Here is a 23,893-nt window from a genome sequence, read left to right as displayed (position 1 = left end):
GCAAACCTCCACCCCATCCAACTGCCCCCGATCCCTGTCCTCTGACTGCCCCCCAGGACTCCCTACCTTTTATCCAACCGTGCCGCCCCCACCCCATTACCATGCCACTCAGAGCAGCAGGAGTTTGTAGCCCCACTGCCCGGACAGAGCCAGCCACGCTGTCCGCAGAGCGAGCTGAGGCTGCGGGGGAGGAGGGACAGCAGAGGAGGGGCTGGGGGCTAGCCTCCCCAGCCAGTAGCTCAAGGGCCTGGCAAGGACGGTCCCGCGGGCTGTAGTTTGCCCACCTCTGGATTAGATGATCCAAACAGCATGGACTCCCTATAGACGCTCTGAGTGTGGGAAAAGCTTCCATGAGAGGTGACACCTTATTTAGCATCAGAGAAGGCCAAAGGGAGATCAACACCATAAAAATCTTCTCTAGGGCTGATAATAAATAGGTTTTGTTCTTTAATATTCATTGTGGTCTCAGCTGCCCCAGGTGAGTGGTCCAGTTTTGCTTTTTGCAGCTTGCCCTCTGGTGTTATGCAGACCGGTGATCTGCTAGGTCACTCAAGTTCTTGACTCTGGGAGTCAGCCCTTACCCTGCTCTGCTGTGAGAACCCCCACTCAACCGCCACTCCTGGGCTGTTCACGCACAGCCTCTGGCATGTAAGCTGCTCCTTGGATTGTGCAACCGAATAACATTAGCTAATATCTCCGGTCCCGGACACAACCCTAGGAACATCCATCTTGCAGTGTCCAGTTATGTCTGCTGGACGCTGCATGCTTATATGAGTTCATCAATTTAACAAAGAAATTGATATGTACCAGGCTTGTTATCCCAAGGGGAATCTCTGACATGCTTCAAACCAAATGCACTGCTTCAGGTAGAATAAACAAATTTATTAACTACAAAGATAAATTGTAAGTGATTACAAGTCAAAGCATAACATGGAATCATAGAATATTAGGGTTGGAAGAGACCTCAGGAGGTCATCTAGTCCAATCCCCTGCTCAAAGCAGGACCAATACCAACTAAATCATCCCAGCCAAGGCTTTGTCAAGCCGGGCCTTAAAAACCTCTAAGGATGGAGATTCCACCACTTCCCTAGGTAACCCATTCCAGTGCTTCACCATCCTCCTAGTGAAATAGTGTTTCTTAATATTCAACCTAGACCTTCCCCGCTGCAACTTGAGACCATTGCTTCTTGTTCTGTCATCTGCCATCACTGAGAACAGCCTCGCTCCATCCTCTTTGGAATCCCCCTTCAGGTGGCTGAAGGGTGCTACCAAATCCCCCCTCACGCCTTTTCTGCAGATTAAATAAGCCCAGTTCCCTCAGCCTCTCCTTGTAAGTCATGTGCCCCAGCCCCCCTAATCATTTTTGTTGCCCTCGTGCCGCAAACCTATGCCAGTTAGTGACCCCCACAACTCGTGTCTACGTTGCCTGGGGGACGGACATCAAATTGAACGGTGTAGGATTTGCAAGGTGTTTAAGCCAAGGACAAGGAAAGAGAGAAACTTTCACCTAAAGCAGCTGTTGATGGGCCGCATTGCAGCTGCAGGGCCCGGAGCGCCCAACGCCAGCTCAGGCTTCCTTGGCGTGTAGTGCCCTGGAGCCATCAAGAGACCCGGCACTGGCTAAGTACCGTAAACTGTCGACCCTGGAGTATAGTTACCCACACTGGGCCCCGGACAGCAGGGACCCTCAGGGGAGCTGGCAACCCCAGTGGGGGCCGCCAGGCCATTGGCCCTTCTGGACCCCCTCAGCCTATCAGGAGCGCCAAGGGACCCCGTCCAGGGCAAGTTACTCGGTGCAGTGGTCCCACTTGCCACACTGATGCCAGACGGTGCTGGAGGCAACAGTATCCAGGCCTCCAGCATCCCCCCAGCATAGACCGGAGAGACCAGCACCGAGCCTGGTGCCGTCCCATGGACTCCTGACCCGTCCTGAGCCGGAGGCCCCTCCCATGGGAAATGGGGAACAGGAGGACCAACCAGAGGAGGTCGAGCAGCAGCTAACCTCTTCATCTTCCCCTGATGGGGCGGTGGCGGGTACAGAGGTGTCTGGCCCTCCGCCGATAGACCATAGAACCCACCAGGAATTGCTGTGCAGGATCGCCCAAAACTTGGGGTTGCAGGCTGAGGAGGCGGTTGAGCAGCAGGACCCCATGGTGGACATTCTGAGCCCCGAAGGTCCAACCAGAATAGCGCTCCCGCTCATTAAGACCATTCAATCCAACTATAAGACTATATGGCAGACCCCGGCTTCCAGCGCTCCAACAGCTAAAGGAGTGGAGCGTAAATACTTTGCCCCACCTAAGGGCTATGAGTTCCTGTTCTGCCACCATGCTCCCTAGTGGTTTCAGTGGTAAATGAAAGGGAGCGCCATGGACAGCAGGCCCCGGCCCCAAAGGCCAAGGAGGCAAAACGCCTGGACCTTTTTGGCAGAAAGGTGTACTCATCTGGGGGCCTTCAGTTGAGGATTGCGAACCAGCAGGCCATCCTCAACAGGCACAATTTCAACTCCTGGGCGGCAGTAGGGAAGTTTAAGGACAACCTCCCCAAGGCTCATAACAGGAGTTCACGGCCCTGGTGGACGAGGCCAAGGCAGTAGCCAAGACCTCTCTCCAGGCCTCCCTGGATTCGGCAGACGCAGCGGCTGGAACAGTCGCGTTAGGGGTGGTCATGAGGCGCTCGGTGTGGCTCCAGGAGTCAGGCCTGCCACCCAAGGTCCAGAATACACTCCAGGACCTCCCGTTGGAAGGGTCCGGGCTCTTCTCGGACCAGACAGACACGAGGCTGCATAACCTCAAGGACTCACAAGCTACGCTCAAGTCATTGGGTATGCACATCCTGGCTACCCAGAGGAAGCCCTTTAAGCCGCAGCCTCCCCATCAACGCCAGTACCAGCCTCGCCGTAGGCATGAGCCTTACCGTAGGCGAGCCATGGATAACAGGCGACAGTGCAATAACAAGAATAACAATAATGTGCCAGGCCAGAACCAAGACCAGCACAAACCCCAGCCGGGCACTAAGCCAGGCTTTTGAAGGTGCACTCGAGGACAGTGTACCAGACCAGTCACCGGATCCGTCCCTTTGTTTCCCGAACCACCCGTTTCTCCTGTGCGTGGTCCACCATTACGTCAGACTGCTGGATCTTACGCACGGTGTAGAACGGGTACTCACTACAGTTCGCCTCCCTCCCCCCCTCCCAGCCCCCTTCCCCGTCCCTCTTCAGGGACCCCTCTCACTAGAGAAGGAAGTCCGCTCGTTGCTAGCGGTGGGGCCGGTAGAGGCGGTGCCACACAGCCTAAGGGGGAAGGGGTTCTACTCCCCGCACTTCCTCATTCCCAAGGCCAAAGGGGGTCTTCGCCCCATCCTAGACCTGAGCGGGCTCAACAAATTCCTGGTCAAGGCCCTGTTCCGCATGGTCTCTCTGGGCACCATCATCCCTTCCCTGGATCCGGGGGACTGGTACGCCACCCTCGACATGAAGGACACGTACTTTCATATTGCCACCACCCAGCACATGGGCGGGTCCTATGCTTCACCGTGGGCCGAGAACATTACCAGTTTGCAGTTCTGCTGTTTGCTCTAACCGCGGCCCCGAGGGTGTTCACGAAGTGCATGGCAGTGGTGGTGGCCTTCTTTCAGAGACAGAGAATCCGGGTGTACCTGTACCTCAACGACTGGCTCCTGGCAGGCCGATCCAAGGCAGAAGTGCGTGGCCATGTGGAGGTAGCCCTGAGATTGTTCCGCGAGCTGGGACTCCTGGTCAACATCCCCAAGTCCACGCTTGTACCCACGTGGAGAGTGGAATTCATAGGGGCGGTCCTGGACGCAGTGCAGGCCAGGGCAAGCCTTCCGGTATCCTGATTCCGAGCTATCCAGCAAGTGGTGGCCTCCCTGCGCCAGTTTCCAACGACAACGGCCAGGTGCTGCTTGCGGCTGCTGGGCCACATGGCAGCATGCACGCACCTGGTCAGGCATGCCAGACTGAGGTTCAGGACTCTGCAGGCGTGGCTCGCTCAGGTGTACCGCCCAGGCAGGGACCCCCTGGACTTGGTAGCGACAGCCCCCAGGGATGTGCTGGACTCCCTGCTTTGGTGGTGGCAGTCCCAGCCTGTGGTTTCCAAAGGCATCCCCTTTGCCGCCCCACAACCGAACCTGACTCTGGTGACGGACGCAACAGGCCACGGATGGGGGGGCTCACCTGGGGGACCTCATGACGCAGGGGTTGTGGTCCGGAGCAAAGCGGTCGCTCCATATCAATGTGAAGCAGCTCAGGGCAGTTTGTCTCACCTGCCAGACCTTTCACGTCACTCTGAGTGGTCACAGCGTGACAGTTCTGACAGACAACACTACTGCCATGTTCTATATAAACAAACAGGGTGGGGCTCATTCCTCCCCACTCTGTCTCGAGGCTCTCCTCCTCTGGGACCTTTGCATAGCCCATGCAATTCACCTTGAGGCGTCCTATCTCCCGGGGGTACGAAACGAGCTGGTGGACTCCCTCAGCAGGTGGTACCGCAAGCACGAGTGGACACTCAGGGCGGACGTCGTGCTTTCGCTCTTCAGCAGGTGGGGGTTTCCCCAGGTAGACCTGTTTGCAGCCAGGGCCAACACCCAGTGCCCGCATTTCTGCTCGTTCCAGGGCCACAGCCTGGGCTCGCTCGCGGACGCGTTTGTGATCCCGTGGAGGGGGGGCTTGATGTATGCCTTCCCCCCGCTCCCCTTGGTGCACAAGGCCCTACTCAAGATGCGCAGGGACAGGGCGGTGGTGATCCTCATCGCCCCAGCCTGGGCCCGCCAGCACTGGTACACATCGCTCCTAGAGCTGTCAATGACGGCCCGGGTAGTCCTGCCCTTACACTGGGACCTCATTACACAGGACGGCGGGGGGCTTCTCCATCCCGACCTACAGTCACTGCACCTGACGGCATGGAGGCTCTGTGGCTAAACGCCCTGGAGAGCCAGTGTTCCCTTCCAGTGCAGTAGATTCTGCTTGGCAGTAGGAAACTCTTTACCAGGGCAGCCTATATGGCCAAGTGGAAAAGGTTCTCGTGTTGCTGTGAACCCCGATAGGTGCAGCTGTGCCAGGCCCCGGTGCAGGCCATCCTGGAGTATCTCCTGCACCTCAAGCAGCAAGGGCTAGCCCCGTCCTCACTCAGAGTGCACCTGGTGGCCATCTCCGTCTTCCATCCGGGGTTCTCGGTGGGCTCAGTGTTTTCCCACCCAACGGACAGTTCCTTAAAGGGTTGGAGAGGGTGTTCCCATACTCCCTCCCACCAGTTCCTCCATGGAACCTTAACCTGGTCCTCTCTAAGCTCATGGGACCCCCTTTCGAGCTCCTTGCTTCCTGTTCTCTCCTTCACCTTTCCTGGAAGGTGGCATTTCTGGTTGCCATTACCTCGGCCAGAAGGGTGTCCGAACTGAGGGCCCTCACCTCTGAGCCACCATTTGCAGTATTTCACAAGGACAAGGTGTAGCTCCGGCCGCACCCCAAGTTCCTCCCTAAGGTGGTGTCCCAATTCCGTCTGGGCCAGGACATTTGTCTGCTGGTGTTTTTTCCAAAACCCCATATGGACCCGAGTCACTGCGGCTTGCACACTCTGGATGTGCGTCGAGCGCTGGCGTTCTATTTGGAGCGCACCAAGCCCTTTCGCAAATCCGCGCAGCTGTTTGTGGCTGTAGCCAAGAGGATGAAAGGCCTCCCAGTGTCGGCGCAGTGGATTTAGTCTTGGATTACAAGCTGCATCCGGGCGTGCTATGAGCTCGCAGGTGTTCCAGCCCCGGCGGTCACGGCCCACTCGACCAGGGCGCAAGCGACTTCCACAGTCTTCCTGGCACAGGTCCCGATCTAGGAGATCTGCAGAGCAGCCACCTGGTCCTCGGTGCTCACCTTCACGACCCACTACGCATTAATCAGCAGGCCAGAGAGGACACGGCGGTTGGTAGAGCAGTCCTCCAAGCAGTTGTTCCGTGACTCCTACCGTCCTCCAGAGGTAAGCTTGTGATTCACCTAATGTGGGTTGGACGTGAACTAGCACTTGAAGAATAAAAAACGGTTACTTACTTCTTGTAACTGTTCTTCAAGATGTGTTGTTCACATCCATTCCAGCACCCACCCTCTTACCCCTCTATCGGAGTCGCAGGCAAGAAGGAATTGGAGGGGGTCAGGCTGGTGGAGGTATATATACACGGTGCAGTGGCTCCACTCGGGGGCCCCGCCAGCCCGACAAGAGCCGCTAAGGGAAAATTTTCCAACGCTCATCCACGTGGCGCGCACACACCTAATGTGGAATGCACGTGAACAACACATCTCGAAGAACAGTTACGAGAAAGTAAATAACCATTTTTTCTCCCTCTCCCAGACTGGGCCATTAGCTTCCATACCCAACATATCTGCTCTGCTTACCCCGCACGTCAGGCTGAGTGTGGACACCTTTGGGAGTCTGGGATGAGTGGTGTGCAGTGACACTAAACACCACTTGAGTTTGAAGAAGGCTGTTTTACTTTGCAGCAGAGCAACAAGAAAAGAGTAAAAGGATTTTAAAATAACAAAGTCTTCACACCTGTGTCTTACCTAAATACTTTCCATCCCCCAATGGCTACCAAGGCAAGTCTAAGTTCTTCAGGCACCCCTGTGGAATCGTGTTGATGGTCTCTTTCACCAAACAATCACCTGAACAGCCATGCCCCTCCCCTTTAACTGCTCCAGTCAGTTTGATCTTCTGGTCCTGTTTGTCTAAGCCAGGTTGGAGCTAAGACATAGAATATTCAAAGCTAATCATTCTGACATAGTCTCTTCATAATCCTTAAGGGTTTACCATGTTGTGACTCATGTTTAGCCATTCTTCTTCCCTTTCTGCTTCTTTTCCTTACCCCCCTTTTAAAGTAAACCAAAATATTAGGGCAATCAAGCAATTTAAAAAATAAATCGCGATCAATTGCACGATATATTGCTCTGTTAAATAATAGAATACCATTTATTTAAATATTTTTGGATGTTTTTCTACTTTTTCAAATATATTGATTTCAGTTACAACACAGAATACAAAGTGTAAAGTGCTCACTTTATATTTATTTTTCATTATAAATATTTGCACTGTAAAACACAGAAGAAATAATATTTTTCAGTTCACCTAATACAAGCACTGTAGTGCAATCTCTTTATCATGAAAGTTGAACTTAAGAATGTAGAATTATATACCAAAAAAACCTGCATTCAAAAATAAAACAATGTAAAAGTTTAGAGCCTGTAAGTCCAATCAGTCCTACTTCTTGTTCAGCCAACTGTTCAGACAAACAACTTTGTTTACATTTGATCATGCTGATCATGCTGCCTGTTTCGTGTTTACAATGTCACTTGAAATTGAGAATAGGCATTTGCATGGCACTCTTGTAGACAGCGTCGCAAGATATTTACATGCCAGATGTGCTAAAGATTCATATATCCCTTGATGCTTCAACCACCATTCCAGAGGACATGCATCCATGCTGATGTTAGAATCATAGAATATCAGGGTTGGAAGGGACCTCAGAAGGTCATCTAGTGCAACCCCCTGCTCAAAGCAGGACCAATCCCCAACTAAATCATCCCAACCAGGGCTTTGTAAAGCCTGAACTTAAAAACTTCTAAGGAAGGAGATTCCACCATCTCCCTAGGTAACACATTCCAGTGCTTCACCACCCTCCTAGTGAAAAAGTTTTTCCTAATATCCAACTTAAACCTCCCCCACTGCAACTTGAGACCATTACTCCTTGTTCTGTCATCTGGTACCACTGGAACAATCTAGATCCATCCTCTTTGGAACCCCCTTTCAGGTAGTTGAAAGCAGCTATCAAATCCCCCTTCATTCTTCTCTTCTGCAGATTAAACAATCCCAGTTCCCTCAGCCTCTCCTCATAAGTTATGTGTTCCAGTCCCCTAATAATTTTTGTTGCCCTCCGCTGGACACTTTCCAATTTTTCCACATCCTTCTTGTAGTGTGGGGCCCAAAACTGGACACAGTACTCCAGATGAGGCTTCACCAATTTCGAATAGAGGGGAACAATCATGTCCCTCAATCTTCTGGCAATGCCCCTACTTATACAGCCCAAAATGCCGTTAGCCTTCTTGGCAACAACGGCACACTGTTGACTCATATCCAGCTTCTCGTCCACTCTAACCCCTAGGTCCTTTTCTGCAGAACTGCTGCCTAGCCTTTCGGTCCCTAATGTGTAGCAGTACATGGGATTCTTCCGTCCTGAGTGCAGGACTCTGCACTTGTCCTTGTTGAACCTCATCAGATTTCTTTTGGCCCAGTCCTCTCATTTGTCTAGGTCCCTCTGTATCCTATCCCTACCCTCCAGCGTATCTACCACTCCTCCCAGTTTAGTGTCATCTGCAAACTTGCTGAGGGTGCAATCCACGCCATCCTCCAGATCATTAATGAAGATATTGAACAAAACCGGCCCCAGGACTGACCTTAAGGGCATTCCACTTGATGATGGGTTCTGCTTGATAATGATCCAAAGCTGTGCGGACCAACGCATGTTCATTTTCATCATCCGAGAAAGATGCCACCAGCAGAAGGTTGAATTTCCCTTTTTGGTGGTTTGGGTTCTGTAGTTTTTGCATCAGAGTGTTGCTCTTTTAAGACTTCTGAAAGCATGCTCCACACCTCGTCCCTCTCAGATTTGGGAAGGCACTTCAGATTCTTAAATCTTGTGGGAAGTGCTGTAGCTATCTTTAGTAATTTCACAATTGTATCTTTTGTCAAATTTGCAGTGGAATTGTTCTTAAAATGAACAACACGTGCTGGGTCGTCATCCAAGACTGCTATAACATGAAATATATGGCAGAACGTGGGTAAAACAGAGCAGGAGACATACAATTCTCCCCCAAGGAGTTCAGGCACAAATTTAATTAATGCGTACATTTTTTAATGAGCGTCATCAGCATGCAAGCATGTCGTCTGGAACGATGGCCGAAGCATGAAGATACATATGAATCTTTAGTGTATCTGGCATGTAAATATCTTGCGACGCCAGCTACAACAGTGCCATGTGAATGCCTGTTCTCACCTTGAGGTGACATTGTAATTAAGAAGTTTACATTTATCTCCTGTAAATGTAAACAAACTTATTTGTCTTAGTGATTGGCTGAACAAGAAGTAGGACTGAGTGGACTTGTAGGCTCTAAAGTTTTATGTTGATTTGTTTTTGAGTGCAGTTATGTGATGAAAAAAACCTACATTTGTAAGTTGCACTTTCATGATAAAGAGATTGCACTACAGTACTTATATGAGGTGAACTAAAAAATACTATTTCTTTTGTTTATCATTTTGCAGTGCAAATATTTGTAATAAAAATAATATAAAGTGAGCACTGTACACTATGTATTCTATGTTGTTATTGAAATCAATATATTTGAAAATGTAGAAAAACATCCAAAAATATTTAATAAATTTCAGTTGGTATTCTGTTGTTCAACAGTGCGATTAATCGTGATTAATTTTTTTGAGTTCATCGCATGAGTTAACTGCGATTAATCGACAGCTCTACAAAATATTCATACAGTAAATATCCCAGTATCCAGGACACCTGCCAGTACTCATCATTATTACAGAGCAACTCCAACGTAGGGGGGTTTGGAGAAATAGGACTAAGGACTTGTCTACTCTTCAAACGCTATAGCAGCACAGCCGCAGGACTGCAGCTGCATCACATTAGCACTTCAGTGTTGACATTAACGATACCGAGGGGGAGGGATTCTCGTAGTTAATTGCCGTAGTTAATTGCCATAGTTAATTCACCTCCCCAGGAAGTGCTAGCTAGGTTGATAGAAGAATTCTTCCGTTTCTGTAGTGCGGTCTACACTGGGGGTTAGGTCGGCTTAATTATGTTACTCAGGGGTATGGAGTTTTCACCCCCACACACACCAGAGCAATGTATCAGCTTAACATTTGAGTGGCCTAAGGGACACCTGGTAAGTGGGGAAGGTGGGGTTAGTAGGGGGAAGGGAGGGGTGGTTTTGGGGATCTAGAGCTGCAGGGGATCCCAACCTGTTGAAAGAATCCCTGCCCAGTCCCCGTTCATGTAGAGCCTGCTCTCCATTCTAATTAGAATCCACTTTTACTTTATTTTACAAATTTTCAAATATTATGTTTCTCATTCTTCTCTCTCCAATGTTCAGTCCCTACCACCATGACACACACCTCCCCCGTCTTCCCTACAAATCGTCACCCTAGCCACTGTTCCTGATTCCTTACATTCCTGCCAGACATAAGGTGACTCTTTACCTGGTGATGTACTAGCTTGGTAATGAAACTTCTGTGGGAATTGAGGGTCTCGCTCCCCCCTCACTACCTGCAGCAGCCACAGTCTCTCTTCCCTGCAGGCTCTTTGGATAGTTGAGGCAGTTGCTCCTGAGATCACATGGTGTTAATCTTACTTTTCATATTCTCTTTTCCAGAGGAATTAGTCTGTTGCTACTGACTTATAATATGTAATTCCCCAACCTCATCCTAAGTACTTCAGGAACTAACTGAGGCAGTCTCAGCACCATTAGCAATTACCTTTGAGAACTCTTGGAGGACTGGTTAAGGACAAATACAGGACCTGTCTTTTAGAAGGGGAACAAAGTGGACCAGAGGAATTACAGATCACTCAGCCTAATTCTGGGAGCTGTAAAAATATTGGAACATATTATGAAGCAATCAGTTTGTAAGCACCTGGAGGATAATAGCATTATGGGCAATAGTTAGCATGGATTTCTCAAGAACAAATCATATCAAACCAACCTATTTTCCTTCTTTGACAGTGTTACTGGCCTAGGGTATTACAGGGAAGCAGCAGATTTGCTAGATCTTAATTTTAGTATGTCCTTTGACACAGTCCCACGTGCCATTCTCATAGGGAAACTAGGGAAATCTGGTCTAGATAAAATTATTATGAAGTGGGTATAAAACTGGTTGAAAGACCGTACTATATCTTAATGTGCAGTAAGGGTGATTTAGGTTACATATTGGGGAGGGGAGGGGGACTACAAAGGTAGTAAAGCTCTTGAATAGGATTCCAGGTTCTGGAATCCCCACCATTGGAAACTTTTAAGAACTGCTTAGACAAATACCTCCCAGGGATGGTCTAGATTTCTTTGTTCCTGCCTCAGTGAATGGGCTGGATTAAATGACCTCTTGGAGTCCCTTCCAGCCCCACATTTCTGAGATTCTATCATTCTATAACCTTCCCCATGCACTGGGGGATTATCATGCTCCTTTCCATTACACCTGACTCGCTATATTTCCTAACTTCTCAAAATGTGTTTTCCTGATCCCTAACACCCCTGACATAGAATATCAGGTTTGGAAGGGACCTCAGGAGGTCATCTAGTCCACCGCCCTGATCAAAGCAGGACCAATCCCCAATTTTTGCCCCAGATCCCTAAATGGCCCACCTCAAGGATTGAACTCACAATTCTGGGTTTAGCAGGCCAGTGCTCAAACCACTGAGCTATCCTTCCCCCTCTCACACATGCTGCACTCAGTGATCTCCCCACTCCTTCCCATTCCTCACTATGCTGAGCCCTGCTGCACTCAGTGATCTTCTCACTCCTTCCTGTTCTTTACTATCCTGAGCCCCGCTGAACTCAGTGATCTCCCCACTCCTCCCTATTTATTACTATGCCAAGCCCCGCAACCCCATGCTCACCAGTCCCAGTTCCCCTATGACCATCTCATTCCCTTGGGGGGGGTCTCTGTTGGTAAGAAGCAGTTCCAAGGTGACTTCCCTTTGGCTTTCTGTGATACTTCTGAGTTACTTCTCTGGGTTTTAGGAGCCCCATTGATGAGGAGTGTGTGCGCCAGCAGAGTGGTGGGTAGTAAATCCCCTTATAAGCAGAGTGTCTGATATCTTTGTACACCTGGAGAGCTGGCTCGAGATTTTCAGTGCTTTAAAATGAGCAGGGGCTTTTAAAAGGCCATGAATTCACCTGATCTCACTTGTTTTCTTTCATCTCCAGTCTCCAGACCTGAGGTGATGCTGGAAGGAGGGGGAGAGCTGTGGGTCTCAGATCTCCAAGGCTCAGAGAAAAGAGAGATCCCGAGAGGAACCTGCCCAGGTGAGGAATCATTAGACCAACTCAAATACTGTCTGTGCCTAGAGGACACAGCTGGGATTCTCTACCAAGACCTTGAGAGCTCTTTGAGTTCTGGATTGTCCCCTAGCAGGTGTCATATCCTCAGAGCAGCTATTGCTGACATCTGCCAATAACTCAATTCCTAACCTACCTTCATCCTGATCATTGGATTTGGATCTCAGACAAGAGTTGATCCCCTTCCCTCCCCACCCCCTCTGGGGAAGAATTTGGGGGAATTCATTTCCTGATCTTTCCCCCCATTTCTCCAGCACTTCCTTTGGCTTTCTCTCCCCCTTTCCGTCCCTGCTTCTGAGGTTCCTCTCTGTCCTAGCAGGTGATGGGATTGTGAGTGGAAACATGGAGCAGAATCCACAGAAGGAAGATGCTGAGCACATGGGACTGCGCAGGGGATTATCACAAGGAACTAAAGGGAACATGTCCAAGAGTTGTGAAGAGAGGCAGCAGGGAAACCACTCAGGGGAGAAAGTGGGTAAATCCATTAGTTGTGAGGAAAATCACATGGACCTCAAGGAAACGACTGCCCAGCAGAGACTCTTCAAGGGAGAGAGAGAAAACATATGCTCTGAATGTGGGAAAACCTTCCATCGGCGCTTAAATCTTATTTTGCATGAGAGAATCCACACAGGAGAGAGACCCTATGAATGCTGTGAATGCGGGAAAGCCTTTACTCGACGCCCAAACCTCATTAGACATCGGAGAATCCACACAGGTGCGAACCCGAGTGAATTCTGTGAGTATAGAGAAAACATGTCTGATAGAGAAACCTTTATTAATCAGTAGAGAATCCACAAAGGGCAGAGTGTGGGAAAACTTTCATTTACCACTCAGACCTTAGGAGACATTAGATGATTCAGACAGCATAGACTCCCCAGAGAGACTCTGAGTGTGGGAAAAGCTTCCATGAGAGGTCACACCTTATTTAGCATCAGAGAAGGCCAAAGGGAGATGAACACCATAAAAACCTTCGTTAGGGCTGACAGAAAATAGGTTTTGTTCTTTAATATTTTTGCTAATTCGCACATGTGGCCCTTGAGGCTGTTAGAGCCATTTACTTCATTGTTATCTCAGCTCCCCCAGGTGAATGGTCCAGTTTTGCTTTTTGTAGCTTGCCTTTCTTTGGGGTGAATCCCCAAAGATCCTTTCTATCAACTGCTTTGCTCTGAGTCAGAGGCATATGAGTCCCTGTTACTAGGAATGCATGTCAGCCCCAGGTGGGGGAAACAGAAATAACGTCAGTTAGATTCACTGTGGTAAAATCTACCTGGGCCTTGTCTCCATTAGTTTTTGTAGTGAGCTAGCTTCAGTGAGCTATCCAGATGGAAAATCACTATGTTTGCTATACTGGCATGGCCCAAGTATATTAGTCTGCATTAGCCAGTATATTTTCCCTTGACCTGTCCTAATGTATTCCACATTTCCTAGTCTAGACAAACCATTATCATGATGCTAAAACTTTTGCAAATAATGCAACTCAATAATAATGAGGCAGCAGTGAGTGAAGCAGGTGTCAGTGGATCAGAGGACAATGCAATGGGAAAATCTGTGGTCCTGATTCTGAGTCATCAGATGAAACCTGCTCTAGAATCTCAATCTATCTGAAACGGAAAAATGTTTTATATCTCTGGTAGATTTTTCTCTTTCCTAAAGGCTGTTTGGTCACACAACTGGATATTCGTTTTCTCTGGCAGATTTATTGGGGACTTTGAGACAAATTCCCATTTGCCTCAATGGTAATTTCTTCCCTTATTTTTTGTTTTTCCCCACTGCTCCGTGAAGAAATGGGAAGGTTCAAATGCAATTCAGTCAACTGGAGAGAATCCTCCTAGTTATGGGATATGCTACCAAGGAAACAGGAGTGGTGAACAACAGCACACCCCAATCTGAGCAACTAATCTACGTAACTGGATATAATCACGGTGTTGTTCAGTTATGTAGGTCAGTATTATCTCACATATCTGGGGAGAGAGTTCCACAGTAAGTTACTTGGAACTAGGCAAAATGTCCATGTATTTGGTTCCCAAAACAGTTGTAAGCCACGCCCTACAGGAGGTTACCTTGTACTAGCTGAGATAAATGCCAAGTAAATGAGATCAGTCTGGGAACCATTAGAAGCACGGTTTCCGCCTAGGTGTGTGCAAAATGTTGTAAGAGCAAGAGGGTTGTGTAAAAAGATCCTGAGAGGGGGAGTTCTGGGGGATGAATCTCAGGAACTGCTTGCTCAAATAATCTCAAATGTAAACCACTAACCATATCCTGCATGCCCATAGAGCAGTGGTTTCCAAATTTTTTGTATTGGAAAATTTCAGACAGCAATCCTCTGAGTGCGACCTCCCCCCTTATAAATTTAAAACACATTTTTTTATATTTAACACTATTTTAAATGCTAAATTTATTACCATATTGTTTTAAATTAATTTAAATTAATTAATTGTCTTAATTAATTAAAGACTAAAACACATTTATATAGAATTATTGTTGTAAGTCCAAAAGTTATTCTTTTAAATAGTTACTGTTCAATAATAGGGTTGTGGGGGAGAAACTTTGTCGATATCACTTTTCACAGTAGACTTAGTGCCCCTTTGCCACCCTTTCTTCTGCATTGCTGCTGGTATCTTAATGTGCAGCAAGGGTGATTTAGGTTAGATATTAGGAAGATAATTGTGACTACAAGGGTAATTAAGCTCTGGAATCAGATTCCAGAGGAAGTTGTGAAATCCACATCTTGGAAGCTTTTAAGAACAGCTTAAACAAATACCTCTCAAGGATGGTCTAGGTTTCTTTGTTCCTGCCTCAGTGCATGGGCTGGATTAAATGACCTCTTGGAATCCCTTCTAGCCCCACATTTCTATGATTCTGTCATTCTATAACCTTACCCATACATTATAAGATTTTCATGCTCCTTTCTATTTCACCTGACTCGCTATATTCCCTAACTTCTCAGAATGTGCTTTCCTGTTCCTTAACACCCCTGACATGCTTCATTCAGTGATCTCTCCACTCCTTCCCATTCATTACTATGCTGAGCCCCACAAGCCCATGCTCACCAGTCCCAGTTTCCCTATGACTTTCTCATTCCCTTGGGGTCTCTCTGTCAGTAAGAAGCAGTTCCAAGGTGACTTCCCCTTGGCTTTCTGTAATTTGGAGTTACTTTCTCTAGGTTTCAGGAGCCCCTTTGATGAGGAGTGTCTGGCTGTGTGTGCACCAGCAGAGGTGAGTAGTAAATCCCCTTATAAGCAGAGTGTCTGGTGCCTTTGAACGCCTGGAGAGCTGGCTCGAGATTTTCAGTGCTTTAAAATGAGCAGGGGTTTAAAAAAAAGGCCATATTCTTTGTGACTAAGGTCCCATGAATTCACCTGATCTCACTTATTTTCTTTCATCTCAGCAGGGTTTCCAGTCTCCAGACCTGAGGTGATGTCTCAGCTGGAACCAGGGGAAGAGCTATGGGTCTCAGATCTCCAGGGCTCAGAGGAAAAAGTGATCTTGACAGAAACCTGCACAGGTGAGGAATCATTAGACCAACTCAAATACCATCTGGGCCTGAAGGACACAGCTGGGATTCCCTACCAGGACCTTGAGAGCTCTTTGAGTTCGGGATTGTCCCCGAGCAGGTGTCATATCCTCAGAGCAGATATCGCTCATGGCTTCCTACCCATCCTGGCTGACCCATGGCAATAGTTCAGTTCCTAACCTGCCTTCATCCTGAGCTTTGGAATTGGATCTCAGACAACAGTTGATCCCCTCCTCTTTTCCCTCTGGGAACGAGTTTGGGGGAAGTAATTTCCTGATTTTTCCCCTATCTCTCCAGCACTTCCTTTGGTTTCCTCTCCCCTTTTCCATCTCTTCTTCTGAGGTTTCTTTCTGTTCTTGCAGGTGATGGGATGGTGAGTGAGAACAAGGAGCAGAATCCACAGCTGGAAGATGATGAGCATGTGGAACTGCGTGGGGGATTATCACAGGGAATTAAACGAAACGTATCCCCACTAGGGGAGAAAGTGAGTAAATCCATCAGTTGTGAGGAAAATCACAAGGACCTCAAGGAAACCACAGCCCAGCAGAGAATCCTTATGGGAGAGAGAAAAAGCATATGCCCTGAGTATGGTAAAACCTTCCCTCGATGCTCACACCTTATTCTACATCAGAAAATCCACACAAGAGAGACAGCCTATGAATGCTGTGAGTGTGGCAAAACCTTCACTCGGCGCTCAGACCTTATCAGACATCAGAGAACCCACACAGGCACTAGCCCCTATGAATGCTGCCAGTGTGGGAAAATCTTCCCTTGGCACTCACAGCTTATTGTACATCAAAGAATCCACACAGGAGAGAGGCCCTATGAATGCTGTGAGTGCAGGAAAGCCTTCACTCGGCGCTCACATCTTATCAGACATCAGAGAACCCACACCCAAGAGCGACCCTTTCAATGCTGTGAGTGCGGGAAAACCTTCTCTCAGAGCTCAACCCTGAGTAGACATCAGAGAATCCATGCTTGTGAGAGGCCCTAGGAATGCTGTGAGTATAGAAAAAACTTTTCTGTTCGATAAGCCCTTATTAATCATCAGAGATTCCAGAAAGGACAGAGACCCTGTGAATGTTGTGAGTGCGGGAAAACTTTCATTTACCACTCAGACCTCAGGAGATAATTAATGGTCCACACAGGATTGACACCTTGTACATGTTCTGAGAGTGGGAAAAAAGCTTCTATCAGAAGTCACACATTATTTATCTTCAGTGAAGCCATAACACCATAAATACCTTGTCTAGGGCTAACAATAAAATGTGTTGTTTTTTTCTTTAATGTTTTTGGTATTTAGGCTCTTAGTGCCATTTACTTCATTGTGGTCCCTCTGCTCCCCCAGGTGGGTTGTCCAGTTTTGCTTTTTGCAGGTTGCCCTTCTTTGGTTTCAGAGGAACAGCCGTGTTAGTCTGTATTCGCAAAAAGAAAAGGAGTACTTGTGGCACCTTAGAGACTAACCAATTTATTTGAGCATGAGCTTTCGTGAGCGGTATACATCTGATGAAGTGAGCTGTAGCTCACGAAAGCTCATGCTCAAATAAATTGGTTAGTCTCTAAGGTGCCACAAGTACTCCTTTTCTTTTTGCCCTTCTTTGGGTGAATCCCCAAAGACCCTTTCTATCATCATCTTTGTTCTGTGGGTAATGGCAGTTATGAGTCCCTCTTATTAGGAGTGCACATCAGCCCCAGGTTGGTGAAATACAAATGACGTCAGTTAGTCAGATTGTGGTCAAATCTACCTGAGCCTTTTCTCCATTAGCATGTTTTTGTAGTTAGCTCCAGTGAGCTACCCAGATGTAAAATCACAGCTGTTTACTATGCTGACATGGCCCAAGTATACTATTGTGGGTTAGCCAGTGTATTTCCCCTTGACCTGTCCTAATGTTCTCCACATTTCCTAGTCTAGACAAACCATTATCATGATGCTAAAACTTTTGCAAATAATGCAACTCAATAATAATGAGACAGCAGTGAGTGAAGCAGGTTTCAGTGGATCAGAGGACAATGCAGTGGGAAAATCTGTGGCCTTGATTTTGAGTCATCAGATGAAACCTGCTCTAGAATCTCATTCTGTCGGAAACAGAAAATGTCTTATATCTCTGGTAGATTTTTCTCTTTCTTAAAGGATGTTTGGTCACACAACTGGATATTCGTTTTCTCTGGCAGATTTATTGTCTCAAAGTCCCATTTGCTTCAATGGTAATTTTTTCCCTTATTTTTTGTTTTTCCTCTCCGCTCCGTGAAGAAATGGGAAAGTTCAAATGCAGTTCAGTCAACTGGAGAGAATATTCACAGTTATGGGATATGCTATCGAGGAAATTATTGCTCACATGAATCTTGCAAGGACTCTTCTCCTTGACATTTTAAATCAAGGTTTTGCTAAGGTTTTTAGTGGTTTTAAGCTATCCTCCTGCAAGGTTCATCTGACGAAGGCTTATCTACGAGACAGCCTGCACCTTGGCAACTAAAAATCAATCTAGTTACATTGGTGCAACCTCCTGATATAGTTACACCAATGGAAATATTCACATAACCTTGAATACTGCTAGGCTGACATTTAATCGCAGAAAGCCAAGCATCCTTGCCCTGCCCCTTCCCCGAGGCCATGCTCCTGCCACACCCCTTCTCTGAGTCCCCGTCCCCCGCTCACTCCATCCTCACTCTCACTGAGCTGGGGAAGGGGGAGAGGGTGTGGGCTCTGGCCTGGGAGTTGGGGCGTAGGGGTTCGGAGTGTGAGAGGGGACTCAGCACTGGGGCAGGGGGAGGGGGCTCTTGGAGGGAGTTTGGGTGCAGGAGTGGGCTTAGGCCTGGGGTGGGGAGTTGGAGTGTGGGGAGAGGGCTCTGGAAGGGAGTTTGGGGGCGGGAGGGGGTGTGGGGAGCGGGCTCCGGCTGGGCGGTGCTTACCTTAGGTAGCTCCCAGAAGCGGCTGACGTGTCCGGCTCCTAGGCTCAGGGGCAGCCAGGCTGTGACATTATATAATTAAAATATGATCATATAGATCATTGTACTGTTATATAATTGCAACAGATCTTGTACAAAGTGTGTCAAGTTAGGGGTCAATGGAAAAGTTATGATTTTCTGAATATGCTTATGCTATTTCTATGCATGTATTGTCTTGGTACCTGAAGTTACGAATATTAACTATGTACCTGTATTACTACACGTTTGCTCCTGTGGTAACACCCACAAGATATTTAGCCAGCACACTGTGAAGGAACTATTCAAGTTGAATGGCCCATCAAAGAACACTGAACTCACAGTGTACCTTGGAAGACTTCTATCCATGCCTGATGGATTTTCCTGTGAACGTTCTAACTAAAGAAAGTATGGGTAATGGCCTCCGCTATAACTAAGCGAAGCAGGCACTGACATGTGACTTGCCCATGTGACTCCAAACCCCATCTTGTTACCTGTAATTTTCCACAAACTAGAACAATGGGTTTCCCTTCACTTCGCAGAAGCTGTAAAAGCCCTGGAAACATCGCCACTGGAATATGGACTTACACTAATGGGAGCATTCTAACCAATTGATTGAGGACCTTCCAATGATTTGGCAGCAACCAGAGACTTAACAAGCCATTAGTTTATTTGAAGGGTTCATGTTTAGCTATTCCACCTGGAAGCAGGCAGGGCACACCTTGACTGTTCTGTAGAAGCAATGCACACATTGCTCTATCCAAGGACAAGGGCTAGATATGAACCATGAAAACTTGATTGTTGGGACAGTAACTGCGGGAGGCTTTCTTAGCCTGGGCTCAAGGCCTGAGAACCAGGATTGTAGTAGCTAAAAGATGCAACTAAGTATATTAATCAACGTCATACATTCTTTTGTGTATCTTTTTGCGGTAGCAGTGTGTAATGCTGAGGGGGGAGAAATATAATAAAAGGAGAAGGTGGAAGGCGGGGGGCAGAACGCCCATCTCAGCTGACCAGCCTGCTTGCTTGCATAAAGCTGTGTTCTGTCTCATCATTGGACTGCCGCATTTATTCCATCACTGCTAGAAGCCTGATCCAGTAACTTTGCAGTTACTGTATGTATTTCATTCTTTTAACCAATTTTAACTCTCACCTCTTTCTTTCATTTTATAAATAAACCTTTAGATTTTAGATACTAAAGGAATGGCAACAGCATGTTTATTGGGTAAGATCTGAGTTCTGTATTGACCTGGGTGTGTGGCTGGTCCTCTGAGATCAGAAGAACCCTTTGGTTGATTAAATTGGTTTTAAATAACTACTCATCATTAAGTTTAGTGTTTTTGGTGGTGATACAAGGACTGGAATACCTAAGGAAACTGCTTTTCTGACTTTTTGTTAGGCAGAGTGGTGAAACAGAAGTTTACGTTTGTTGCTGGTCTGGTATATCTTATGGGAGAATAACCACCAGTTTTGGGGTGTGTCTGGCCTATTTCTGAGTTTGTCCTGAATTTGGTATTCTCAGTTATGACTGAGGAACGGTGACAAGTGGCTCTGCGTGCTGCCCCTGCCTGCAGGCACCACCCCTGCAACTCCCATTGGCCGTAGTTCCGGGCCAATGGGACCTGTGGAGTCAGCACTCTGGACGGGAGCAGTGCGCAGAGATCCCTGGCCGTCCCTGCGCCTAAGAGACAGAGGGACTTGCCGGTCACTTACAGGAGTTGCTCATAGCCAGGGCAGGCAGAGAGCCTGCCTTAGCCCTGCTGCACTGCCCACTGGACTTTTAACGACCTATTAAAATTTCACGAATGGCTTGTAATAGCCACCGGGAGATTGAGGCCAATTCTGGGAGACTCCCGGCCAATCTGGGAAGGTTAGCAACCCTAGTTGTTACCCAGGCTCTAGAGGTGGTTACTCCTGAAGATATCTCCTAACTAATCCTAACAGAGAGAAGTGCTGTCTCTAGCAATGCAAATGTGGAGAAAATAGAAGTGTTTTGTTGTTGTTGTTGAACTCACCCTCTGTAATGCTTCCAATGTGTATCAAATGAAATGAGTGTTTAATGTGGGACAGCTGCAGAAAGTTTACTCTTTTTGAATAAACCCCCCACGTCTTGTACCGTATAGTGATTCTCATCCAGACGTTTATTTAGTTTCTAATTTAGACTTGTTCCATCAGATTAAAGAAATAAACTGAGCATGTTTGGGTAAGTCATTCTTCACTAGCACTTCTGAGATTTTGGATGGTTTGGTAAAGGATTCTTCTCCAGAGAAATGTAAATTTGCCCTCATCAAGACCAAGGATTTGGCAAGAACTCAGGTAAAAACAGCAGGCACCCAGTAGTTGGTTTTCACCATAGAGATGAAAGCTGTTGTGAGCTATTGTCATAAATATAAAGGGAAGGGTAAACCCCTTTAAAATCCCTCCTGGCCAGAGGAAAAATCCTCTCACCTGTAAAGGATTAAGAAGCTAAAGGTAACCTCGCTGGCACCTGACCAAAATGACCAATGAGGAGACAAGAGACTTTCAAAAGCTGGGAGGAGGGAGAAAAACAAAGGGTCTGTGTCTGTCTGTATGATGCTTTTGCCGGGGACAGAACAGGAATGGAGTCTTAGAACTTAGTAAGTAATCTAGCTAGCTATGTGTTAGATTATGATTTCTTTAAATGGCTGAGAAAATAACTGTGCTGAATAGAATGAATATTCCTGTCTGTGTGTCTTTTTTGTAACTTAAGGTTTTGCCTAGAGGGATTCTCTATGTTTTGACTCTAATTACCCTGTAAGGTATTCACCATCCTGATTTTACAGAGGTGATTCTTTTTTTACTTCTATTAAAAGTCTTCTTGTAAGGAAATTGAATGCTTTTTTATTGTTCTTAAGATCCAAGGGTCTGGGTCTGTGGTCACCTATGCAAATTGGTGAGGATTTTTACCAAATCTTCACCAGGAAGTGGGGTGCAAGGGTTGGGAGGATTTTGGGGGGAAAGACGTGTCCAAACTACATTTTCCCAGGAACCCAGATAAAGTTTGGTGGTGGCAGTGGAAGTCCAAGGGTAAAATAGCTTGTACCTTGGGAAGTTTTAACCTAAGCTGGTAAAAGTAAGCTTAGGAGGTTTTCGTGCAGGTCCCCACATCTGTACCCTAGAGTTCAGAGTGGGGGAGGAACCTTGACAGCTATGGTCAAAGTAAAACTGTGTTTAGAACACAACTCCCTAGTTCAGTGGCATTGATTAGAGTCCCAAAGGATGCAGTGGTTAGATTGAAATTGCCCTTTACCATTTGAATCCAAAGTTTCACGAGGCAGAGTGGAGGATCAACTCTTTTTCTGAGGACATTCCTTCCTCATGAATCCCAATCTGGCTGCACTGTTGGACAATAAGGACTTTCCTTCTGTGCAAGTGGTGGTAACCCATTAGGGAAATACTGTGTCAAGCTCCAGGTTCAGACTGCAAGATACATGAATGTTGAGTCCTGATTCTATGCTTTAGTCTCTTAGTTTTGGTCTTGTGTTTTATGCCTTTGCATCATGTCTCCATCTCCAGCTACTTTGAAAGATAAAAAGTGTGAAAATAGAATAGAGATGGTTTTACTCATGTTGCAAGCCTTCCCACCCGTAGTGTGAGACCCTTTCCACCAACACTTATGTCAGAAAAGCCACAGATAAATTAACTTCCAGAAATGGAAGGCACCTATATGGGTGTAAACCACAAGTTTACAGAAGGGTTCATTTGGTGGAAATGGGTGTTAAATGGAATTAAAGGAAAGTACCATATATTATAAGATTTTGTAATCTTTGATTATGTTATTGTTACCAGTGACAATGAAATTAAACATGAAGTTCATTATTTGTTAACGAACAAGAGACTAATTATGTGATAACTTTAATCTTTCCAATATATTTCTGATTATATTTCTCTTTTCATTACTAATATAGCAAACAGTAGCTAATCCTTAAAATCTTATTTGAGGTATTTTACCACTTCTTACTAAGGAATTCTGAAATAAAACCATACTCCAAAGGTTGTGATGATGGAATATGAGAGAGTAATAATGTGCATGAGAATACAGAACTGTATAGACTTTAATTATTTCTATTTCAAACTGAATTTATTCTGACAAGCTTTAAAGTCAATTTCTGTTAGGAGCACAACTACTCAAGGAGACAGTTATGTAACCTTTTACCCAGTTAGACTGTTAGGGTTACCTAGTTTCTCTAGTTCTTGTTAGCAAAGGAAAGACAACTTCTGTGATGAGATGTCAATATATATTTATAAGAAAGATGATGGAAAAAGCATGAGACCATTACTAGTTTTTTGGTTTGTTCTTTTTGTTAAAAACGTCTGTAACCAGTTATTTTTATAGGTAGTCAGACCCCTTTCCTTTCCTTTTGAAAAAGCTAGATGTTAGGGGGCTTATTCCTTCACCCACTTACTTCCCTGGTCCTTCTCGCATGAACAGAGAGCAACAATACCCAAAGTCCAAAGGTGCAAACAATTCAATGTTTATTGGGGTGAACTTCCAGCAAGCATGATTCCAGTTTCCTTCCTTAGTATCCTCCTTCCCAGCTCTGACACCACAGAGCCTTACACCTGCGTCCCTGTTCCCATTCCTGCCCTTAGCAAAACATGATTCCAATTTCCCCATTCCCATTCCCTGTTCTCATTTCCCCCTTTAGCAGAACATGATTCCAATTTCCTTACCTCCATTCCCTGTTCCCATTTCCCCACCCCCTCACTTCCTGATTGACTGCAGCCTATATAGTAAAACTTAAGTTCTGCTTAGCTATACCTTAACCAATCATTTTACTGAAATTTAACTAACCGATCCTAACATATTGTAACATGATTATGTAACCATTATATCCCACCACCTTAAATAGTTTACACCCAGCAAAATTAATTACAGAGCAAACAGCAACAATCACAGAACCAGACAGAGATTATACAGACAAACAATAGCAAAGTGGGAACTATAATGACAAAACAATACAGAAGTGAGGATTTCACATCCTAGCTATGGATAAGTGAGTTCTTGCCAGACAGGATGCTATCAAACTAAGTTTCCTTTTACATTTTCTAGGCAGGTTTCAGAGGAACAGCCGTGTTAGTCTGTATTCGCAAAAAGAAAAGGAGTACTTGTGGCACCTTAGAGACTAACCAATTTATTTGAGCATGAGCTTTCGTGAGCTACAGCTCACTTCATCAGATGCATACCGTGGAAACTGCAGCAGACTTTATATACACACAGAGAATATGAAACAATACCTCCTCCCACCCCACTGTCCTGCTGGTAATAGCTTATCTAAAGTGATCAACAGGTGGGCCATTTCCAGCACAAATCCAGG

General features: G+C 46.5%; 1 protein-coding gene across 6 annotated transcripts in view; it reads left to right on the top strand.

Moving 5' to 3' along the window:
* The window catches only part of LOC125623368 (uncharacterized), a 63,163-nt gene extending 46,244 nt beyond the window's left edge, over positions 1 to 16,919 (top strand). Inside the window, exons 11-15 of one of the 6 annotated variants that reach the window (XR_007352977.2) lie at positions 11,987 to 12,085; positions 12,435 to 12,833; positions 15,282 to 15,334; positions 15,510 to 15,623; positions 15,995 to 16,132. Coding sequence is in view for 1 of the 6 variants with exons in the window: in XM_048822592.2 (XP_048678549.2) it covers positions 11,987 to 12,085; positions 12,435 to 12,854; positions 15,507 to 15,623; positions 15,995 to 16,626 (1,268 nt within the window). In the remaining 5 variants the exon portion in view is untranslated. Of the gene's footprint in view, positions 1 to 11,986; positions 12,086 to 12,434; positions 12,855 to 13,900; positions 14,060 to 15,281; positions 15,335 to 15,506; positions 15,624 to 15,994 lie in introns of those variants that run through there. The other 5 variants (XR_007352976.2, XR_007352975.2, XR_007352974.2 and 2 more) reach the window with 5 other exon arrangements.
* The last annotated feature ends 6,974 nt before the right edge of the window (positions 16,920 to 23,893 follow it).

This window comes from Caretta caretta, chromosome 16 (assembly GCF_965140235.1).
Source record: "Caretta caretta isolate rCarCar2 chromosome 16, rCarCar1.hap1, whole genome shotgun sequence".
NCBI lineage: Eukaryota > Metazoa > Chordata > Testudines > Cheloniidae > Caretta > Caretta caretta.
Note: the sequence above shows the minus strand (reverse complement) of the source record. Positions and strands in the feature narration are given on the sequence as shown.